General features: G+C 47.8%; 1 protein-coding gene across 5 annotated transcripts in view; it reads left to right on the top strand.

Annotated features, from left to right (window-relative positions):
* Positions 1–23,667, top strand: part of Pdzd2 (PDZ domain containing 2) — a 459,739-nt gene that overhangs the window by 173,390 nt on the left and 262,682 nt on the right. For all 5 annotated transcript variants that reach the window (XM_045132784.1, XM_045132782.1, XM_045132783.1 and 2 more), the window contains one exon: positions 3,997–4,857. In XM_045132784.1, coding sequence (XP_044988719.1) covers positions 4,382–4,857 — 476 coding nt within the window. In that variant the 5' untranslated portion in view covers positions 3,997–4,381. The remainder of the gene's footprint in view (positions 1–3,996; positions 4,858–23,667) is intronic.

The following is a 23,667-nucleotide window of genomic DNA, read 5'->3' as shown; positions in this document are numbered from 1 at the left end:
CAAACATAAGGGCCTGAGTTTGGTCCCCAGTGCCAACATAAAAAGCTGGGTATGCTGTGCATGTCTGTTACCCTGGCACTGAGGGAGAAGAAAGAAGAGACTGTGAGGCTCCCTGGTCAGTCAGTCCAACAGAAAAATGGTAAGCTTCAAGTTCAGTGAGAGACTCTGTCACAGAGAAAAAACCAGGCAGAAGAGCAATGGTGTATACCCAATGTCCTCGTCCACGGACACACGGACACACACTTCTGCACATACACGTGCACACACCACATGAACACACACTCACACCACACATATCACATACATACACACCAAAAAGGAGCAGCAAAAACAAAAAGAAGTTTTCAATTTTTTTTCCTTTTGTTTTTTCGAGGTAGGGTCTCACTCTGGCCCAGGCTGACCTGGAATTCACTATGGAGTCTCAGGGTGCCTCAAACTCACAGTGATCCTCCTACCTCTGCCTCCCAAGTGCTGGGATTAAAGGCATGCGCCACCACACCCAGCTAACTTTCAAATTTTCATAAGTCATTTGTTGAGTATGACTGACACATGTGCCATCATCTTTGATTTCAGAACACTTCATAGAAAACAAAATCCTAGAAAAAATAGGTCTTGAAATTGGGAACTCACTACCAATAAGACATATTTTCTCTCCCAAAGGACTTCTTAGTAGAAAGCATGCTTATAAGGTGGTTAGGGTAGAAAGGCCGGTGTCAGAGGACACCTACGTCCTCCACTGGCCTCTGCATGTGTGCACACCCAGGGCCCGGGCACTTGCACACACATACATGTGCACACACCATGACACCATCCATAGTACACATAAACCAAAATAACAGTGACTTCGCCCTGCAAGTTGTTAATACTTAAAGGTGATCAAAAGTGACTGGCCCAGGGCTGGAGAGATGGCTGAGCGGTTAAGGCAGTTGCCTCCAAAGCCCAAGGACCCCAGTTCGATTCTCCAATATACATGTGAGCCATATGCACAAGGTGGCACATGCATCTGGAGTCAGTTTGCATTGGCTAGAGGCCCTGTTATGTCCATTCTCTCCCTCTCTCTCTCTCTGTCTCTAATAAATAAACAAATAAAGATAAATTTTTAAAAGGAAAAATGATTGGCTCAGCTGGGATCCATTGTCCATCTGAAAGCCAGTCAATTTTGGCTAAGGGTTTGGGGTCAAAAGATAATATGAGGACTGGAGAAATGGCTCAGTGGCCAAAGGTGCTTGCTTGCAAAGCCTGACAGCCTGGGTTCGATTCCCCAGTGCCCATGGAAAGCCAATAAAGTGGCTTGTGCATCTGGAGTTGGTTTGCAATGGCAAGAGGTCCTGACACTCCCATTCTTCCCCTCTCTCTGACCCCCCCCCCTTTTCCTCTCTCTCTCTCTGCTTGCAAATAAATAAATAAATACATAAAATGTTAAAAGAAAAGGGTGGGATCTGGAGGACTGACTTAGCGGTTGAGGTGTTTGCCCACAAAGCCAAACAACCCAGGTTTGTTTCCCCAGAACCCTCATTAGCCAGATGTACAAGGGGTCACACACGTCTGGAGTTTGTTTGCAGTGGCTTGAGGCTCTGGCATGCCCATTCTCTCTCCCTCTTTTTATGTCTAATAAATAAATAAATAACAATAAAATATTTTTTAAAAAAAGAAAAGGGCTGGAGAGATGGCTTACTGGTTATGCGTTTGCCTGTGAAGCCTAAGTACCCCGGTTCGAGGCTCGATTCCCCAGGACCCACATTAGATGCACAAGGGGGCACACGCATCTGGAGTTCGTTTGCAGAGGCTAGATGCCCCAACGTGCCCAGTTTCTCTCTCTCTCTCTCTCTCTGCCTCTTCCTCTCTCTGTCTGTCGCTGTCAAATAAATAAATAAAAATAAACAAAAAAATTTAAAAAAAAAAGAAAAGAAAAAGGTGGTATGGGGTCTGAGAATATACCCTGTGGCCCTGAGATGTAGTGGGGGCAGAAAAGCAGTTTCCAGAAGAGGAAAAATTCTTGCACATGTAGGGACACCTTCAAAGATACTTAGTGATTATTTTCAGATATCCATAGCTACATAACCTTTTAATTCTACTCCTGTAATTGAGAATTTTCCAGTCATCCATCTAGTTCCTTATTCCTTGTTTTTGTTTTTTTTTTCTTCTGAAGTAGGGTCTCACTGTAGCTCAGGCTGACCTGGAATTCACTGTGTAGTCTCAGGGTGGCCTCGAACTCATGGTGATCCTCCTACCTCAGCCTCCCAAGTGCTGGGATTAAAGGCGTGTGCCACCGTGCCCAGCTAGTTCCTTGTTCTGTGTTCACTCATTTCCCTGGTATTTTCTCTAACAAGAGAAGTAGGGGCATCCTCACCCATTTGCAATGTGACTTGAGACATAAGGAAAGGGAGACAATTTTACCAAATAGATTTAGTAGCCAAAAGTCTTAATTCTGAAATGGCCCAAACTCTGAAACAAAACACTGACATAATGCCACAGGTAGAGAATTCCATGCTGTGGACCTTTGTTTCATGTCAAAGTGTCTTAAATAGTATGGAAAGTTACCATCATGCTATGTATAGAAAGCATACAAGAAACAGTAAGTTTCATGTGATACTTGGTTCTTGGAAACCTGAGACACTTCTGCTCTTAAGCATTTCATATAAGGGATGCTCAGTATGGACTGTGGAAAACTTGCTTCTCTCACAACATTCAGTGAAATTTCACTGCCCAAAATATTTCTCAATTTTTGTATATTTTCAGGTGCATATGTATGTATGAACATCAGGGTCTCTTGCTGCTGTAAATGAATGCCTGTTCCATTTTATTTTTAAATTTATTTATGAGAGAAAGAGAGAAAGAATGGGTTGCCAGGGCCTCTGACCACTGCAAAGGAACTCCAGGCACATGCGCCACCTTGTGCATCTGGCTTATGTGGGACCTAGAGAATCAAACCTGGGTCCTTAGGTTTTGTAGGCAAATGCCTTAAGCACTAGCCATCTCTCCAGCTCTGCTTGTTCATTTTTACATAGGTGGCTGGGTACTTGCACCCAAGCTGACAGGCTTTGCAAGTAAACACCTTTAACAGTTAAGCCATATCCCCAACATTTTTTTATTATTATTATTATTATTATTATTATTATTGGCAGAATCTAATTCAGGCTGACCTAGAACTCTATAGCTCAGGCTGGACTCAAACTCAACAGCAATCTTCCTATCTCTGCCAACCAAGGACTAGAATTAAAGGCATGAGCTACAATGCCTATGTCAGTGTGCAAATATTCACTCCAAGAAGACAAAGTCCAGCAATCTGCAGTTACATGTGTGGACCCTGGCGTCCCTCCACTGGTGATCTATGTGGAGATCTAAAAGTTTCCCCTCCCGGGAGCAATCGGTTTCATCAGCGAGCAGCATGTGTGGACACAGAGTTCCCATTGCAACAGCCCAATCCATTTTGGTCTATTATGTATAATTCTCTAATTACATGCCCATCTCAAGCAAATAGCCATGAAAATTTAATATTAATTTTGAGTAGCTTGAAGCTGACAGCCTCCGCATTCAAAATAAATGTGTTTCTTACAGAGGTAATTTGTGGACACCTGTCAGAAGCTACCACCTCTCTTTGATGCCCTTTCGGCCAAACCGTGCATTCTCAGTAGAGGTGGCCCACTCACGAGGGCCTGAAAAGCGATCTAGAATCCTTCCTCCGCCTTCCATGGGGTCTTTTCTTTTCACACAGCCACCTGGGTTGAAACGAATTTGGTGGCGTGTTGATAAGAAGTGGCATCTTCTCTGTTGACAAGGGGAAGAGAGGGGCAAGGTTCCAGGGCGGCACGATGGTGTGTCTGTCTGTGTTCAGGTTGTGGGGAGCCACACGAAGAGGTAGGTGACGCATTACATCCGGGGCTTGCGTTTGGCGCCGGACAAACAACTGCCGTCCTTCCGTAATGCAGAGGGCATTGTCTCAGATGGCCTGGCACTGTGGCTGAAGTTTTGGTTTCTTTCCTCTTCCTCTCCCAGGTGTGAATGGGCCCAGGAGGGGAGGACGTATAGCCCATACCGTGGCTGCTGGAAGAACAGCTGATTTCCATGCCACTTGCATGAACCCTGGTGTGAAATGAACCCGGCAAGGACTTGTCCCACTCTTCCTGGCTTCCCTCGTTGAGCCCTCCAGAGCGATTGTTGCAGTGCTGCTTAATTGTGTGTCCTAGCCTCCTCCTCTTGCCAAGGAAAACAGCCCAGCCTCAAGGAGGAGGAGGAGGTGTCCCCAAGCTCATCTGTCGGCCCGATCATGAACACAGGCAAAGCTGATGATGGCCAGGGCTCCCAAGGGCCACGGGAGCCCACGGGGTCGGGACTCCAGGAGCAGCACCTCTAGTGAAGCTGGTGTCCAGGACTGACCACCATGCCCATCACCCAGGACAACGCCGTGCTGCACCTGCCCCTCCTTTACCAGTGGCTGCAGAACAGCCTGCGGGAGGGCGGGGACGGCCCCGAACAGCGGCTGTGCCAGGCGGCCATCCAGAAGCTGCAGGAGTACATCCAGCTGAACCTGGCTGTGGACGAGAGTGCGGTCCCACCTGACCACAGCCCCCCAGAAATGGAGATCTGTACCGTGTACCTCACCAAGCAGCTGGGCGACGCAGACACGGTGGGTCTCAGTTTTGGGAACATCCCTGTGTTCGGGGACTATGGGGAGAAGCGCCGAGGGGGCAAGAAGAGGAGGACCCACCAGGGCCCCGTGCTGGACGTGGGCTGCATCTGGGTGACGGAGCTCCGGAAGAACAGCCCGGCGGGCAAGAGTGGCAAGGTCCGACTCCGCGATGAGATCCTTTCCCTGAACGGGCAGCTGATGGTTGGAGTTGATGTCAGCGGGGCCAGGTAAGCCGCGGGGTGCCAGCGCTCCCCAGGATCCACGTACGTCTGATGTGGGCCTACGACAGAGTTATGGGTCCCACTGGTAAGAAACTCACGGCCTTTGGCCTCAGATACACTAAGCTGACGCTTCATGGCATTCACTTTTTCATGTCTGCTTCATTCGTTCCCAAGGTGCCTAGACTCACGGTATTTCTTGTTCCCCTGAAAGTGAGGATGCAAAGAAAGGAAACAGAACAGGAAAAATAAGTAGGATGAGAAATGTCACATTGGGGCCGGAGGGATTGCTTAGTGGTCAAGGAGCTTGCTGGCGAAGCCAAAGGACCTAGGTTCGATTCCCCAGGACCCACGTGAGCCAGATGCAAATGGTGCCGCGTGCATCTGGAGTTCACTTGTAGTGGCTACAGGCCCTGACATCCCCATTCTCTTTCTCTGTCTCTCTCTCTGTCTGCTTCTCTCTCCCTCTCTTCTCAAATAAATAAATACAATATCATTAAAAAGGAATGTCACATTGAGTAGACTCTGGCATTCAGCCCAGTGGTGGACTCCAAGGCATGTTTCATGTGCTCATACAACATGCACTGGGTTTCCACAGACTCCAAGTCCGGAGGCAGATCCACGTGGATCTTACCTGAGTGTTCATGGGATGCTTGTGAGCATGCTAGTATTTTGTACCCACGTGTCCCCCATCACAGGGGTAAGTTTCCCAAGTGAATCAGGGGTCCTGAGACCTTCCTCGAGATCAGAAATTGGTTAGAAGGATGCACAGAACTCAGAAAAGCTGTCGTAGAGGTGAAGAGGTGGCCCAGCAGTTAAAGACACTCGCCTGCAAAGCCTGACGGCTTGGGTTCAAGTCCCCAGTCCCCACATAAAGCCAGACGTATAAAGTGTCACACGCATCTGGCATGCCCATTCACTCTGTCTCTTTCTACAAGTAAACAGTGTCCTCGGGACAGTTCATTACAGTAAAAGGAAAAACCCTGGCCTGTGTAGGGTGGCATCCAGGAGAGACTGCATGCCGATTTGTCACTCATCTCCCGGGAGCACTGTGGACTCGATGCTCAGCTCACCATGGGCAGAGCATTACCCAGGGACACTTACTGCAGGCTCAGGGTCCAGGTCTGGGTTGGTCATGTGGGCATAAAGGATCTGTGTGCGTCTCCAGGCCCTGCCCAGGTAAACAAATTCCATGTGGCCCCGGACCCTCACCACAAATCACGTGATGAGCCTAGGCTCTCTGCTGTGGGGAAATGCTACCAGGTACTCTTTTCAAGGTCTTAGATGTTTCCTCCCAGGGCTGGTCAAGAGCCAGTCCTTTCTTTGGAATGTATGTGGGTTGAACGCATCAAACGTGCTAACTTAACCTTCTACCCACCTGGAGTCTGGACTCCCATTGCATCATAACAGCCCAGAATCTAACGACAGGAGACAAAACACTAGCTTGATTTTTCAAGGTTCAACTCCTAGCCCTTTTGAATAATTTTTTTAAAATATCATTTATTGAGCTGAGGGACATCTGCCAGCCAGTATCTCACTTAGTCACCTATCACATCTCCATCAAAGAAGCTTAAATGAGAGGCCATAATCACATATAACTTGCCCAAGGTCACCTACGAGGCAGGACTGGGATTTGAACCCAGGTGTGGCTGGCGACACAGGGTGTGCTCCTAACCACTACCTACGGAGCAGCTCATCGCCACTTTCTCGTTGCTGGGAGAAAACACTGGATCAGAAGCAACTTATGAAAGCAAGAGAGTTTATATATTATTTATTTATTCGACAGAGAAAGAGGGAGAGAGAGAGAATGGGCGCACCAGGGCTTCCAGCCACTGCAAACACATTCCAGACGCGTGCACCCTCTTGTGCATCTGGCTAACGTGGGTCCTGGGGAATCAGAACCTGAGTCCTCTGGCTTTGCAGGCAAACACCTTAACCGCTAAGTCATCCCTCCAGCCCAGAAGCAAGAGAGTTTAAATCAGCTTATGGTTTCAAGGGGAAGTTTTGTCATGGTGGAGAAGGCATGGCAGACCAAAGTGGGAAGCATACAACTTCTCTCACCAAGAGTCAGGAAGCAGAAAGGACTTCCTCCAGCAAGCCTCCATCTCCTAAAGGTTCACCGGCCTTCCCAAATGGCGCTACCATCTAGAGACTAAGAATTCAAACCCATGGGTAACCACTAAGCCGCCACAGATGGTATGCAGCTGCAAACCACCCCCTCCATGTCACCAGAGTCCAGGAAAGAAAGTGACTAAAACAAACCTGCAAGGCGTCTACCTCCCCTCAGTGACAAGAACCCTTGCCGCATTTTATAAAAGGAAAGTCAACTTTTATGTAATCTGCATCCATCTATCTTTGCTTTACTAGAATGAAATACCTGAGGGAGGCTACCTATGGGGAAAAGAATTTACTTAGTTCACAGCTGTAAAAACCCAACGTTAGGCAGCCCTGGAGGATTAGGCTGTGGGGAGGGCCTCACTGTGGATGGTGTCACCACAGGCACATGTTTGTGAGAAAGTATGTCAGCGGATGGGGAGCCAGAGAGACTGATGTCACGCCTTGTCTTTAGAGGTCATGCTCCCAGCTGACCTAAGGGCCTCCTTTACCAGGCCCCACGTCTTAGTCCATACATCTGGCAATACCGTCACACCAGGGGCAAGTTTTCAACACTTGAGCCCTGGAGGGGACAGGCCACACCCAAGCCATCGCCGAATCCCTCTGGCAGACGTGGAGCGAGTCAGTTTGCAGCCTCAAAGTGCCGTCATTCCTCCGTTTCTGAAGGGGATGCCCAGTGACTACTGAAGTCCAGGGGTGCTCACGTCCTTTATATAAAGGACATAATCTTTGCATACAACCTATACACATTCTTCTGTATATTTTGTTTCGCCTCTATATGACTTGGAATGCAACATTACATAAATGTGTATGGAATTGCTATAGTTTGTTGTTTAAGAAACTATAATGAGTATCTAAGAGCACTTGCCAGCAAGCATCAGGGGTGATTCTCCCCGAGTTCATTTCCTCAGGGCCCACACAAAAAAAGCCGGTTGCGCAAAAAACTGGTGTGGGGGCTGGAGGGATGGCTTAGTGGTTAAGGCATTTGCCTGCAAAGCCAAAGGATCCAGGTTCGATTCCCCAGGACCCACATTAGCCAGATGCACAAGGAGGTGCATGTGTTTGGAGTTCATTTGCAGTGGCTGGAGGCCCTGGCGCACCCATTCTCTCTCTCTCACTCCCTCTTTCTGTGTCAAATAAATAAATAAATAAATAAATAAATAAATAAATAAATAAATAAAATATTTTTTAAAACTGGGTGTAAAGCCAGGCGTGGCGGTGCACACCTTTAATCCCAGCACTTGGAAGGCAGAGGTAGGAGGATTGCAGTGAGTTTGAGGTCACCCTGAGACTCCATAGTGAATTCCAGGTCAGCTTGGGCTAGAGTGAGACCCTACCTAAAAAAAACAACAACAAAAGCAAAAAAAAACCTGGGTGAAGCCACACATACCTATAACCCCAGTCCTGTGGGATGCAGAGACCAGAGAATTGTTGAGGTTCACTGGTCAGCCGGTCTGACTCTAGAAAGTCAGCTCCAGGCTCAGCGAGGCTCAGTCTCAAGAAACAGAGGCGGAAGAGGGATAGAGGAGAACAACTGATGTTCTCCTTTGGCTTCTGCGAACGCGTATCTGCATACATATGTGCGCACACCACACATACTACACACAAGCACAAAAGATAGGATCAAGCAAGAGGTGGTACATGGTCAGCTTCAGTGGAAAACTTTGTCCTTTCAGTACTTTTGATCCAGTTGCTTGGATCCTCAGACAGAACATGTATATGTGCAGGACTTCCTGTCCTTGGATTTCAAGGTGGTTTTCAATAGCTTAAAAACATTCCTTTGGGGCTGAAGAGAAGGTTTAGCAGTCAAGGTGTTTGCCTGCAAAACCTAAGGACCCAGGTTCTATTCCCCAGTATCTGCACGCATCTGGAGTTCATTTACAGTGGCTAGAGGCCCTGGTGCACCCATACGCTCTTTCTTTCTTTCTTTCTTTCTTTCTTTCTTTCTTTCTTTCTTTCTTTCTCTCTCTCTCTCTCTCTCTCTCTCTCTCTCTCTCTCTCTCTCTCTACCTTCCTTCCTTCCTTCCTTTCTTTCTCTCTCACATAAATAAAAATAAAATTTTTAAAATATTTTTGTTTTTATTTATTTATTTGCTAACAACAGACAGAGAGAGAAAGAGGCAGATAGAGAGAGAGAATGGGCGCACCAGGGCCTCCAGCCACTGCAAACGAACTCCAGACGCGTGCGCTCCCTTGTGCATCTGGCTTCCGTGGGTCCTGGAGAATCGAGCCTCGAACTGGAGTCCTTAGGTTTCACAGGCAAGTGCTTAATGGCTAAACCATCTCTCCAGCCCTAAAAATAAAATTTAAAAAAACATTCCTTTTTCATTCATTGAAACTGACAGTTTCTACCCATTATATGGATTTTATTCTAAAAAAGTGGTAAGTAGGAATTAGGGGCCTGCTGAGACCCCAGCATACCTCTGTGCTTCTCATCCAACAGCCTCCTCAGGTGATGGTGGTCTGTTCACCCCTAAATCTATAAGCACACATTTCAAGGGTCAGCACACCAACTTCTTGCTTGTTTGCTAACAAGATGAATCTTACATATATTACGGGACACTTTGGGACAGTGTGGTCCCTCTCTTGAGTTTGACTCTGAATTCACCACTGTTTCATGCAATGTTATAGATAGGATGTGTCCCCCAAAATTCATATGTTAATGTGCTACTACCTAGTTATCTCAGAATGTGACCTTATTTGGAAGTAACACCACACCGTTGCATATATAATTAGTTAAGATGAGATCATACCAGAGGCAAGGGAGGGGCTGAACACAGTATGACTGGTGTCCTCATTAGAGGCTAATCCGGACACAGACACACAGAGAGAATGCTGTGTTGGGACTGGAGTTATACTTTCACGAGCCAAAGAATGCCCAGGGGCCAGGAGAGAGGCATCGAGCAGGACCTTTCCTGGCACAAGGAGAGTCTGACCTCGCTCACACCTTGATCTTGGATGTCTAGCCACGGGAGCTGTAAGACAGGGCATGTCTGTTCCTTAAGCCTCTCACCTTCAATACAGGCAGTACTTTGATCCTGACCCTTACGTCAAGTCAGTTTTCTCCCTGACATGAGAGCCATTGGTAACTGAGAGCAGTGTGTGTGTGTGTGTGTGTGTGTGTGTGTGTGTGTGTGTTGGAAGGGGACATTTTGAGAGTTGCATGTATTAAGTGTGGGAGGAACAGGTGCAAAAATATAGGAGGTGACATCATGGTTGCTTATTTCACAAATTACCGTAGGGTCAGTTAGTAATGCTCAACTGTGAGGAAAGGGAAGAAGACTTACAGCCATGGTTGGTCAGCTGTCCCTTACCCCAGAGTCAGTACAGAACCCGTGGCTGTCTTTGCTGGCTGGCAACCCCCGAGAGCTATAGTTTGCTTCTAGGTTCCTGGAGGGGTTCTGGGAGGTCCTCATGCTTTTGAATTGTGATGGCCTCCTCCTCTGGTGTGAACTTCCAGAGAACTATCTGGAAAAAGGAGGGAATATCAGTCACAGTTGATGTCACATCCTCCTCTGGTAGGCACAGCTCGTGACACATAGGAAGATGTTTCTATTTGTAAGTTCAATATGACAACCACTTTGAGGAAGATGAGATGTTCTGGAAAGTTCTATTTGCTTGTGTTTGGTGCAAGAAGAACTCGGGAGGTTTTTAGATTAGTTTCTATAAAGAATCTCTGTAACCCCAGTTACTCCCTCCCCTAGTTTCCTATAAGTATACCAGATCTGTTCCCCGAGGACAGATTGTTCTAAATTGGTAAGAAAATGTGGAATAAATTAAAATGAAACCCACACACCAAAACAAAAACAAATAGATTTTTTTTTCTGAAAAGTAAAAGGGCCCACGTTTCACTTTTAAGGTATATTCTTCCAGAACATGAACATTGGACATTTTTATACATTAATAAACATGAACAAAACATCCCGCAGAGGACACCGGCCTCGGAGAGATGCTCTGGCTTCCAGAACTGCCTGTTGGACGTGTGATGTGACCGTGGTCAGGTTACCTCGGCTGGTTCCAGGAGTCTCATTCTGTTTTCCTAATACAGCCGTGCTGTGGATGGGCGGAGGTGGTTTTCCTGAGGTGGTGAATACAACATCTGGCACATTGAATATACTCGCTCCAAAGTAGCTTTTTAATTTTTTTTTCATTTTTATTTATTTATTTGAGAAATACAGACAGAGATAGAAAGAGAGAAGAATGGGCCTCCAACCATTGCAAATGAACTCCAGATGCGTGCGCCCCCTTGTGCATCTGGCTAACGTGGGTCCTGGGGAACCGAGCCTCGAACCGGGGTCCTTAGGCTTCACAGGCAAGTGCTTAACCGCTACACCATCTCTCCAGCCCCCAAAGTAGCTTTAAACAGCCCACCCAGTTGGCCTCAGGCAACCTAAGCCCAGAGCACACGTTGCAACTGCGCAAAGGGCCTCTGAGTTTGAAGGAAGGAGAAAGAGCCTCAAACTCTTCCAGCTTGTCAGACACAAGAGATAAAAATATAATATCCAAGGGGCTGGAGGGCCACCTCAGTTGGGAAAGTCCTTATCTCATAAACCTGGGGACTTGAATTTAGTCTTCATGTAAAAGTGTTGGGCACAGTAGTGCATGTCTGTAATCCCAGGGCTGGAGAGGCAGAGTTAGCTGGATCCATCCTTGGTGCTTGATAGCTAGCCAGACTAGGCTACTTAGCTCCAGGCCAGTGAGAGACTCACCTCAAAAAAAAAAAGCCTGGGGTGGCAGTGCACGCCTTTAATCCCAGCACTCCAGAGTTGAGGCCACCCTGAGACTACATAGTGAATTCCAGGTCAGCCTGGGCTAAAGTAAGACCCTACCTTGAAAAACCTACAGAAGGTATCCTTTGGCTTACACATGCACATGCACACACACACGCACATTAGCACCCCTGTACATGCACATTAAAAACATTAATTTTTAGCCCAGTGATCCCCCTTTATCTGGATAGGACTTAAACCTACGTATCTATGCTCTTTTCCTATACACGCATATTATGACAAAGATTATTGTATAAATTAGGCATACTAAGAAATTAGCCACAATAAGTAATACTAAAATAGGATAGTTATAAAACTTACTATAATAAAAGTTACATGAATGTGTTTGCTCTCTCAGAATGTCTTATTGCACTGTTCTATACATATTTTTTTTTAATTTTTAATTATTTATTTGCAAACAGAGAGAGAAGAAGACAGACAGACAGAGAATGGGCACACCAGGGCCTGTAACCACTGCAAATGAACTCCAGACACATGTGCCCCTTGTGCATATGGCTTACGTGGATTCTGGGGAATGAACTAAGGTCCTTTGGCTTTGCAGGCAAACGCCTTAACCACTAAGCCATCTCTCCAGCCCCTGTGCTCGCTTGTGCGCGCGCGCCCTCTCCCTCTCCCTCTCCCTCTCTCTCTCTCTCTCTCTCTCTCTCTCTCTCTCTCTCTCTCTCTTTCTCTCTCTCGGGGAAATATATATTTTTGGTTTTCAAGATAGGGTCTCACTGTATCTCAGGCTGACCTGGTATTCACTATGGAGTCTCAGGGTAGCCTCGAACTCATGGCGAGTCTCCTACCTCTGCCTCCCAAGTGCTGGGATTAAAGGCATGCGCCACCACACCCGGGTCTGTTCTATATTTTTGAACGCTGGTTGACCACAAATAATTGAAGCCATGCATGAAGTGGTGAGGAGCTACTGTATCAGGCAACTGTGATGACATGGGTACTGACCAAGTGGAAAGGACACCCACATGCATAAGTACAGAGTCTCAAAGTCCCCCAGCCTACGGTACCTGTGAGTCCCTAGAGTGAGGGGGGTCTGGGTAACCCCAGAAGAGCCGTGGTGGGCAGTGTGGTCGTGGGGTGCTCAGGGTGACTAATAGTTCAGAAGCGGGCCATATCGAGGGGACTATCAGCCCCAGCCAGCAGCAATCTTCCACACAGTCCTCTCTGCCTCAAAATTGTGTGTAAAATTAAATTTAGGGTTGGCACAAGCTTAGACTCCAGTTACCCATGGCAACCCTGAGTTCTGTCTGGATTATAGCGGATTTTGAGCAGAGTGTCAGGAGGCTGTGAGAAGGTGTTACTTGGAGAAATGACTTGAGGTAGTGATGGGGGTAGAAGATGGGAGAAGAATGCCCAATTATAACTTTACAATACGGTCTCTGGGTCCTGCCTACCCGAACATACGCAGGGCACCTGGTGCTCCACATAAGACCGCTTGTGAAGACAGATGTGCTCATCTGGATGACCTAGAGACATTAAGGAGAGGTTACAAACTCGGGGCGCAGTTTGAGAAGCCACAGAAGCGTGTAATACACTTTAGAAAGATTTCCATTACAGAAGGGTAAAAGGGAAACAAGTCTCAGCATTTAAAATTCAATTATCTGGAAAATTTGCCATGTGGAACATCGCATTCCCCAGCGATGCGGCGTGAGGGAAGCGTTAGGGGCCCATGTTGGTGCCTCACTTCATTCTTTTCAACTTCCTTTCTCCCCGTGCCCTTTCACCTCATGACTTGGCTTCCAGAAGCTAGCCCAGAGATCATCCAGGCCCTGCTTCTCCCTGTACCAAGATGGAATCTGAGCCTGTGAGAAGTTGGGGGTTATGCTTGGTGGGGGGGGGGACGGGATTAACTGTCTTACAGGAAGAGCAAGAATTGGAATTTATGCCCTTTGATTCAGATTCTTAAACTTTTTCAACCCTGTAAGTAGGAATACATGACAATCTTTTACAGTTTATTTTTGTTTGATTGATTGATTGATTGATTGATTGATTGATTGATTGATTGATTGATTGATTTGAGGGAGACAGAGAGAAAAAGAGAGAGAGAAAAAAAAACAGAGAGAGAATGGGCACACCAGGGCCTCCAGCCACTGCAAATGAACTCCAGACACATGCGCCTCCATGTGCACCTGGCTTAGGAGGGTCCTGGGGAATCAAACCTGCGTCCTTTGGCTGCTTTGTAGGCAAGTGTCTTAACCTCCAAGCCATGTCTCTAGCCCCTAGTACATTGTTGTTGTTGTTTTTTCCTGTTTTTGTTTTGTTTTTCGAGGTAGGGTATCACTCTAGCGCAGGCTGACCTGGCATTCACTATGGAGTCTCAGGGTGGCCTCGAACTCACGGCGACCCTCCTACCTCTATCTCCCGAGTGCTGGGATTAAAGGCGTGCGCCACCACGCCCGGCCCTAGTCCACTGTTTTTATCAAGACAAATAGGAAGTCAAGTTTGTCTACCTGCTTGAGTGGGTGGGAATTACATCTTGAACCTGTCATCTCAACAAGCATTGAGCTTATGTGAACTTCGGGGACAGTGTCGCTGAGAACACCGGATAGGGCAAGTCAGTGGCAGCTCCCAGAGCCCTTGCCTGCCATCTTGCGGTTGGAATGGCGCAGGCAGCTGGCTGCCCTCTAAGCTGCGCGGAGGCCTTCAGAGCGCTTGGAGAATGGCGCCACCTACCGACAGAAGGCGCAGTGCCCTCTCTGACTACTGTTCTCTGCTTGCCCAGGAGTGCCCCCTGCACATGGCCCAACCTCAAGGTTCCCCTAAGGAGAGGACGCCCTGAGCTGGAACCCGCCCATGCCAATCCCTCTGCAGAACTGGCGGGAGCGGGAGTTATCCTTGCCCACTCTCTATGGGCACCTCTGGGCCATTTTTAGGAATCTTGACTTGTTTCATTTTTCACAACCAGCTAGTAAACAAATCATGAGTGTGTGTGTGTGTGTGTGTGTGTGTGTGTGTGTGTGTGTGTGTGTGTGGTATGGTTATGTGGGGGGGTATGGTACATACATGTGTGTTTTTAAAAATTCATTATTTTGTGTGTGTTCATGTGAATGTCAGTATGGGTGTGCCATGGCATGCATGTGGTCAAAGGACAACTTTTGGGTTGGTCCTCTCCTGTCCACCTCACCTGGTCTCACACTGTGGATTCTCCTGCTGGCTCAGGGCCATCTCCCTGACTCCAGGGTTTTAGTCACTCTAGACACTCAAGCCTGCAAGATTCTGTCCGACCCCACCGAATGGGCAGACAGGACTTGTATGGCCATCGCCTTGAAGATGTCTCATGTTCTAGGATGGCAGATTCAAAGTGGGAAATGCCAGCTCTGTAGGGATGGCAACGTTTCTATCAGACCTAATAGATATGCCTATTTAAAAAAAGAAAAGAGAAGAGATTCAGCTTGACTAATATTTTACTATGGATTAACACGGCTGTCCTCACTTGATGTGTATATCAGAGACTCCCTTGGGCTGTGTGTCCTGAATCCTGAAGGAAGTGCTGGTGGGTTGGGGGCAGGGGAGGACCCACGAGACACTTGGGGAGTCAGAGGCACAAGGACCAGGAGGTCCAGGTTGTCCTTGGTTACATAATGACTTCCAGACCAGCCTGTGTTACAAGAGACCCTGTTTCCAAAAATAAAATAAAATAAAGGGCTGGAGAGATGCCTTAGCAGTTAAGGGTCTTGCCTGAGAAGCCAAAGGACCCAGGTTCAATTATCAGGACCCATGTAAGCCAAATGCACAAGGTGTCACATGCATCTGGAGTTCATTTGCAGCAGCTGAAGGCCTTGGTGTGCCCATTCTCTCCCCCACTCTCTCTTTCCTCTCTCTCTCTCTTTCCTCTCTCTCTCTCTTTCCTCTCTCTCTCTCAAATAAATAGTAATAGAGCTGGAGAGATGGCTTGGCCATTAAGGTACATGCCTGAGAAGCCTAAGGACCCAGGTTCGATTCTCCAGGTCTCACATAAGCCAGATGCACACAGTGGCACATGCGTCTGGAGTTCATTTGCAGTGGCTAGAGGCCCTGGTGCGCCCATTCTCACTCGCTCTCTATCTTTCTCTCTGTCTCTAGTAACAATAAATCTTTAAAGAAATAAATAAAATAAAACAAAAAGTTCAAAAACCAATAAAGCCCACAACCCCTTTTCATACATGTTTTAGGAAAGTGGACAGAGAAATTTCGGTCAGACTGTATAGTCTTTCGTGACAGGCCTGCTTGGATCATCTCCGAGAGGAGGAGCACTGGTTGACTCAATGTTGTTTATCAGAAAGCCACACCTGCCTTATAGTAATCTCATAAAGTAAAGGGCATCCGGAGCCAGGCTTAGATAGCTATCCATTAATGGTCTTCCAGGCAAGTCAGAACGTCACGCCTCCTTCCAGAACCAGAGAGAGAACTCTTGTCCCTTTCTCCAGACCTAGCTGTCCTAGTCCTTTGTTCTCAGGCTGTTGACTGCAGGGAGGGTCCAGCCCCAATGTTCTCCCAACTCGTGGTAACTGTGTCCTGCGTGCATTAAGTAAACTGATATTAGCGAGATGGTGTTTCATCACTGCTCTTTTTTTTTACTTCTTCTGAGAATCGTAAGAAATAAGTATTTTTAAAAATTTTTTATTTATTTATTTGAGAGTGGCAGACAGACAGAAAGAAAGAGGCAGAGAGAGAGAGAGAGCGAGAGAGAGAGAGAGAATGGGTGCACCAGGGTCTTCCGCCACTGCAAACAAATTCCAGATGCATGTGACACCTTGTGCATCTGGGGAATTGAGCCTCGAACCGGGGTCCTTAGGCTTCACAGGCAAGTGATTAACGGCTAAGCCATCTCTCCAGCCCAGAAATCAGGATTTTGAAAGTGGTCGTCTATCAGGTACAGCGTTATCTCTGCCTTCATAAGGAAGATGTCTCATTTGAGACTTAGATACTTTTCCTGTCTCTCCCCAATGCTGCCTGCCACCTGGCTTCAGGAGACTGGCATTTCCTGGGCTGTGCAAAACGGGATTGCCTTCTGCATGCAGTCTCTGCTTCCTTCTAGGTCTGGCCCTTGAGTTCTCAAGGAATCAGCATGTTCTAGAAACAGCACACCATTTCCTTTGGCTTCTCTTCCTGGACCATCTTGTGAGCACTGGCTGCCCCACCCACCCCCAAACCTCAGCTCCTGGTTTTCTTGTTCCTTCATTGTAGAGTAACGTATTTGCAAAGCTATCATTTCATCCCTGGGGTACGGAGTCCCGCCCCAGGGCACTCCTTTTTATCTATTTCAGGGGCAACATTGAAAGAGCACTTAAAAAGAAAAGAAAAGAAAAAGAACAGCTTGTAATTCTTCTACACTAATTCCCCATCCCTGTCATTTTTCTATGCAAAGGGCTAATCTGTGATGATGTGCACACGGTTTTATCACACTGACTCAACAGATTCGATTATTATAATTCTATTTAATGTATGTTAATCTGCAGTGTATGTATTGCACACTACCTGTCTCAACTGAAAAGTGCTCCATGCTCATGATAAGACATTCCATCTACCAGAATAGTACGAGGGAGGGAGAGAGAGAGAAAGAGATTGGTCTTCTCAATCCAGAACCCATTCTCTCCTCACTACGACCAGCTGTAGCCAAGAGCCCCATTATCTTACCAGGTTACATATATCTTTCCAGGAATCCTCTAAAGATCGGCAAGTGCCTGTGCTCTTTTCTCCAGTGAGAACACACTATTATTAGTACCACTCTGCATCTTCACTTTTTTTAAAATCCCATGTTACATATTCTTTTTTTAAAAAATTTATTTATTTATTTATTTGAGAGCGATAGACACAGAGAGAGAGACAGATAGAGGGAGAGAGAGAGTGGGCGCGCCAGGGCTTCCAGCCTCTGCAAACGAACTCCAGACGCATGCGCCCCCTTGTGCATCTGGCTAACGTGGGTCCTGGGGAATCAAGCCTCGAACCGGGGTCCTTAGGCTTCACAGGCAAGCGCTTAACCGCTAAGCCATCTCTCCAGCCCCGATGTTACATATTCTTGCAAATAAAGAGACCGTGTCACTTTGTCTCTCAATTTTAACAACGGAAACTGCCGAAGGGTTTCTTATTTAAGCAGTCACCAACTACTTACTGGTTATTTGCTTTGTCTGGTGTTTTATGTTGATTCAACAAAATCAGCAATCAATTTTCTGGTGTTTGTGTGATATATGGGTGTGTGTGTGTGTGTGTGTGTGTGTGTGTGTGTGTGTTCATGCTTGTGAATGTGGGCATGCATAGGTCATAGTATACATGGTAAAGGTCAGAGGACAAACTCAAGTGTTGGTCCTTACCTTCCACGTTATTTGAGGCAGAATTTCTCATTTTTTAAAATATTTTCATTATTTAATATAATTAATTTATTTATTTGCAAACAGAGAAAAAAAAAGGCAGATACAGAGAGAATGGGCGTGCCAGGGCCTGCAGCGAACTGCAGGCACATGTGCCCCTGTGCATCTGGCTTATGTGGGTCCTAGGGAGTTGAACCTGGGTCCTTGTGATTACTAAGCCATTTCTCCAGCCCGGGATTTCTCTTTTTATTAATTGAATTTAATTAAGGGAGAGAAAGAGGCAGAGGGGGAGGGGAAAATGGACATGCCAGGGCCTCTAGCTACTGCAAACTCCAAATGCATGAACCACCTTGTGCATCTGGCTTACATGGGCACTGGGGAATCGAATCTGAGTCTTCGGCTTCGCAGGCAAGTGCCTTAGCCCCTAAGCCAGGTCTTCAGCCTGAGACAGGATCTCTTGTTCACCACTCGGTCCTCCAGGCTAACTGACTGGCACATGAGCTTCTGCTCCTGTCCCCTGCAATCAACTTTTGCTCCCATGTCTGTTCACATGTATATGTGGTGATACCGACCTGTGATGTCAGCACTCAGGAGGCTGAGGCGGAAGGATTGTGAGTTTAAACTTGAGCTATGTAACAAGACCCTATAATCAGAAATATCAAGTGGGGGCTGGAGAGATGGCTTAGCGGTTAAGCGCTTGCCTGTGAAGCCTAAGGACCCCGGTTCGAGGCTCGGTTCCTCAGGTCCCACATTAGCCAGATGCACAAGGGGGCGCACGCGTCTGGAGTTCGTTTGCAGAGGCTGGAAGCCCTGGTGTGCCCATTCTCTCTCTCTCCCTCTGTCTTTCTCTCTGTGTCTGTCACTCTCAAATAAATAAATAAATTTTAAAAAATTTAAAAAAAAAAAGAAATATCAAGTGGGCTGGAGCGATGACCCAGTGCCTATCATTATAAACATGAGTACCTGCGTTTGGTCTCCAGCACCCACATAAGAGCTGCGCCTGGTAGCAGTAGTGTCTAATCCCAGCACTTTTCATGTAAGAAGGGACATGGGGATGGGACAATCCCCTGGAAGCCTGTCTCTGTTTATGCTGATTGCGTGACGTTTTATGTCCTGTCATGTGCTACTGTGCATTGTTCCCTCCATCTGATTGGTCAAAATGCTTTGGTTGGGCGAGGTAATCCCAGCACTCAGGAGGCAGAGTTAGGAGGATCGCCAGGTCCGCCAGGGCTAGAGTGAGACCCTACCTCAAAACACAAACAAACAAAAAATGTTTCTAACTCTTAATAAGTCTTTGGGCGGGGAGGTACGGTTTTGAGGTAGGGTCTCACTCTAGCCCAGGCTGACTTGGAATTCACTCTGCATTCTCAGGGCAGCCTCGAACTCATGGAGATCCTCCTACCTCGGCCTCCCGAGTGCTGGGTTTCAAGGCGTGTGTTGTCACACCCAGCTTAACTCTGCATAATTCTTACAAATTGCATTTTCCACATTAGCCTGTCACAATGTTGAGGATCTAAGGCCATTCTGAGGGACACTGTTTCCCAGCATCTTCCATCCTTCCAGACTCAGTTCAAGCTAACCCCTCAGGTGCCTTTTTTAGATCCCCACCCCTGCAGAGCACCTGTCCTCCGCACACACACATCCTTGGGGGTGAGTGGCTGGCAGAAATTCTAAAATGCTTCAACATTCCATACCCTTGCCATGCCCATACCTGGAGCATTCCCAAGAGTGAATTGGGTGGGTTTTACTCTCCTGACTAGGTAAAGTTTTTTTTAAGTGTATTTTTATTTATTTATTTATTTATTTATTTATTTATTTATTTATTTTTGGTTTTTCGAGATAGGGTTTCACTCTAGCCCAGGCTGACCTAGAATTCACTATGGAGTCTCAGGTTGGCCTTGAACTCACAGTGATCCTCCTACCTCTGCCTCCCGAGTGCTGGGATTAAAGGCATGCACCACCACACTGGCTCTTATTTTCTTTTTATAAGAGAGAGAGAAAAAGAGCAAGAAAGAGAGAGAGAGAGAATCGGCATGTCAGAGTCTCTAGCCACTGCGGTCAAACTCTAGATGCATGTACCACTTTGTACTTCTGGTTTATGTGGGTTCTGGGGACTGAACCTGGGTCCTTAGGTTTTGCAGGCAGGTGCCTTAACCACTAAGCTATCTCTCCAGTCCCATAGGTCAAGTTTTATAGCATAGGTGGCTATAAAAAAGGGCCAGAGGGCTGGAGAGATGGCTTAGCGGTTAAGCGCTTGCCTGTGAAGCCAAAGAACCCTGGTTCAAGGCTCGAGTCCCCAGGACCCACGTTAGCCAGATGCACAAGGGGGTGCATGCATCTGGAGTTCGTTTGCAGTGGCAAGAAGCCCTGGTGCGCCCATTCTCCTCTCTCTCTCTCTCTCTCTCTCTCTCTCTGCCTCTTTCTCTCTCTGTCTGTCACTCTCAAATAAATAAATAAAAATAAAAAAATTTTTGAAAAGGGCCGGAGAGATACCTCAGTGGTTAAAGGCTCTTGCTTGCAAAGCCTGTTAGCCTGGGTTTGCTGTCCCAGTACCCATGGAAAGACAGATGCACAAAGTGGTACGTGTGTCTGGAGTTCCTATGCAGCAGCAGGAGGCCCTGGCGCACCCATTTCCTCTCTCTCCCTCTGCTATAGACAGCTCCACGTTGCTGGGATAAGCATCCAAGGCAGTCATGGTTTTGGGGAGGAAGGTTTTGATTTCAAGCTCACAGATCTAGGCATGAAGCTCCACCAATGGGGGAGAAGCTGCTTCCAGTACATCCAACAGAGAGAAACAACCAGACTATCCACAAGAACCAAAAGCAGCCAGCAGCAGGGACCCGCCCCAGCTCACTCCTCTCTGCATTCTTCTTGGCTGCAATCCAGACCTGCCTCCAAACGCACCACCGTTGGGCTGGATCCCAGGCTCTGCCCCCAGCGACACCTCTGCCAGCCAGGCAACAGGAGACCCAAGTTACAAGCTTTACAAGACACCTAAGTCTAGCCGGGCGTGGTGGTTCATGCCTTTAATCCCAGCACTCAGGAGGCAGAGGCAGGAGGATCACCATGAGTTTGAGGCCACCCAGAGACTACATAGTGAATTCCAGGTCAGCCTGGGCTACAGCAAGATCCTACCTAGAAAAAAAAAAGAACCCTAAGTCTATGGGGGACTTACATTCTCTCTCTTTCTCTTACTCTCACTCTCTCAAATATATATCTTTTGTTTGTTTGTCTGTTTGTTTTTCGAGGTTGAGTCTCACTCTAGCCCAGGCTGACCTGGAATTCACTATGTAGTCTCAGGCTGGCCTCAAACTCATGGCGATCCTCCCACCTCTGCCTCCCGAGTGCTGGGATTAAAGGCATGAGCCACCACGCCTGGCTAAAATAAATATTTTTTAAAGGGGAGCTGATCAGGGTGGGCCTGACCTCATCACATAAGTTCTTTAAAAGCAGTTTCCTCTAGTGAGAAGCACAAGGGGTTAGACAGAAGGGGCCCCAGATGGGGCCTTAGTGGGTATAAGGTGTTTGCTATGCAAGCTTGATGACCTAGTTTGTATCCCCGGAACTCCTGGAAAAAGCTGGACTTAGCAATGAGCACCGATGATGCAGTCCTCCTGTGGTAAGATGGACAGGCAGGGACAGGGGAACCTGGGACACTCACGGGTCAGCCACTCTGGTGCACTCAGCAGTGACCAACAGACAAGGTGGAAGGGTGAGAACTGACACCCAAAGTCGTCCTCTGACATCTATATAACGCACACTCACACCCATGAACACACACACACACACACACACACACACACACACACACACACCATCCCCCGGCTGACATGAAAAGCAGCTGTCCCTGCTTTGAGTGACAGGCTAAAGGATGCAGCCTCTAGGAGCCATGGACCTTCCCCGGCTGACATCTAGCAGGATCACAGAGCCTCACGTCCTGTAAATACAAAGAAGTGAATTCTGCTAACAGTGGATCCCGAGCCCTGGCTGAGCACATTGCATAAATAATGAATGTTGCTCCAGCGCCCCTGCGCTGGTGGGTTGTTACACAGCAATAGAAAACCAGTAGGACCTATGGCCATCGCAGCCGGAACAAGCCCCCGTGTCGTCTGATCTCAGAAGCTAAGCAGGGTCAGGCCTGGTTAGTCCTCGGATGGGAGAAAACAATTAGGACCCCCATCCAGATCAGTCACCCACGGGTCACTTCCCATGTGTGGACCTTGTCTCATTTTGCCAGATTACAGAGCTGTTTCCTTTGCGCCAGCCGCATCGTCCTGTTATATAAGGGCTGCATTGACAGAAAGGTGGCCCTGTTAAGGGTAACGGCCCAGCATTAGCCCCAGAGCCTCAGTGCAGACCTTGGCTCCACCTGCCTAAGTTTTGGTTCCTTCGACTTTCAAATGGGACCAGGAAGCCCCGGAGAAAGCCCCGGGACACACAGAGGTGTCACCAGCAGTTCCTCCCGGAGGTGAGGTGATAACAGGACAGGATCCCACGGGACTTGTAAGGAGTCAGTGAGCCGATGCTCGTGGAAGTCCTGGCAGGGTGTAGGCGACACGATGCGTGGAAAGTGTCCAGGAGCATTAGCTCCGGGTCGGTAGGAAAGCTCTCTTTGAGGTGCTCACTCTGCCTGCAAGGCCGGATGTGCTGGTTTGTTTTGTCGCACGGGAGTGTGGTCCTTTCTCCCCCATGTGCACCCTCAACCCACCTCCACCGACTGGCCATTCACAGGGACAGATCACCTACATCCAGCCCCAACACTTGATTGGCAGTCAGTTTTGACCTGAGAGTTCATAGAGCTTGTGAGGCCAAACTTGTGAGGCACACCACACAAACATATACACACATGCCCACGCGTGCATGCACACACACACACACACACACACACACACACACACACCCCACAGAAGGGCAGACATCAAGAAGAAACAGTATCCCATAGAGGAGCAAGAACACGGCCCCAGATGGGCTGGAGTCATGCTCAGCATTTAAGCACTTGCCTGTGAAGCCTAAGGACCCAGGTCTGATTCCCCAGAACCCACGTAAGCCAGACGCACAAGGTGCCCCACAGGTCTGGAGTTTGTTTGCAGTGGCCGGAGGTCCTAGCGCGCCCATGATCACTATCTGCCTCTTTCTACCTCCCTCCCGCCCTCTCTCTCTCAAATAAATAACATATTAGAAAAAAATAAAAGAATGGCCCCAGAAAGAGGATGAGACAGCGCCTTCTGAGGCCTTGGCACTTGGAGTCACCAGCACCAGTTCCCACTGTGCCCACTGAACCAGTTCCCGTGCGATTCTCGTTGCCTCATAAAGGATCCTTCGCACCCAGACGAGCCCCAGGCAGAAGGCTGTTTGTCTCGTGAAGCCAGATCAGGTAGTTGGTCCGCTTTTCACCCGGCAGAGACCATATGCCCGGTGCTGATTGGGCATCCGTTGGCACCAGAGAATGAAACCATGTTTCTCTTTGGCCTCTTTCTAGACCTGCCTTCAAATTGTCAGCACAGTTAAGTTCCCAGTGGCCTCTGGAGGGCACCATTCAATTAAATTTATTCTGGGGTGAGCAGGCACTGCACCCAATTGAAGAGTTGTAGGCAAAGCCAAGTTTGAATTCTTAGCTACCATTCAGTGAG

The sequence above is a fragment of the Jaculus jaculus genome, chromosome 13, assembly GCF_020740685.1.
Source record: "Jaculus jaculus isolate mJacJac1 chromosome 13, mJacJac1.mat.Y.cur, whole genome shotgun sequence".
Lineage (NCBI taxonomy): Eukaryota > Metazoa > Chordata > Mammalia > Rodentia > Dipodidae > Jaculus > Jaculus jaculus.
The sequence above is the reverse complement of the archived record's forward strand: the minus strand, read 5'-3'. Positions and strand labels throughout refer to the sequence as shown.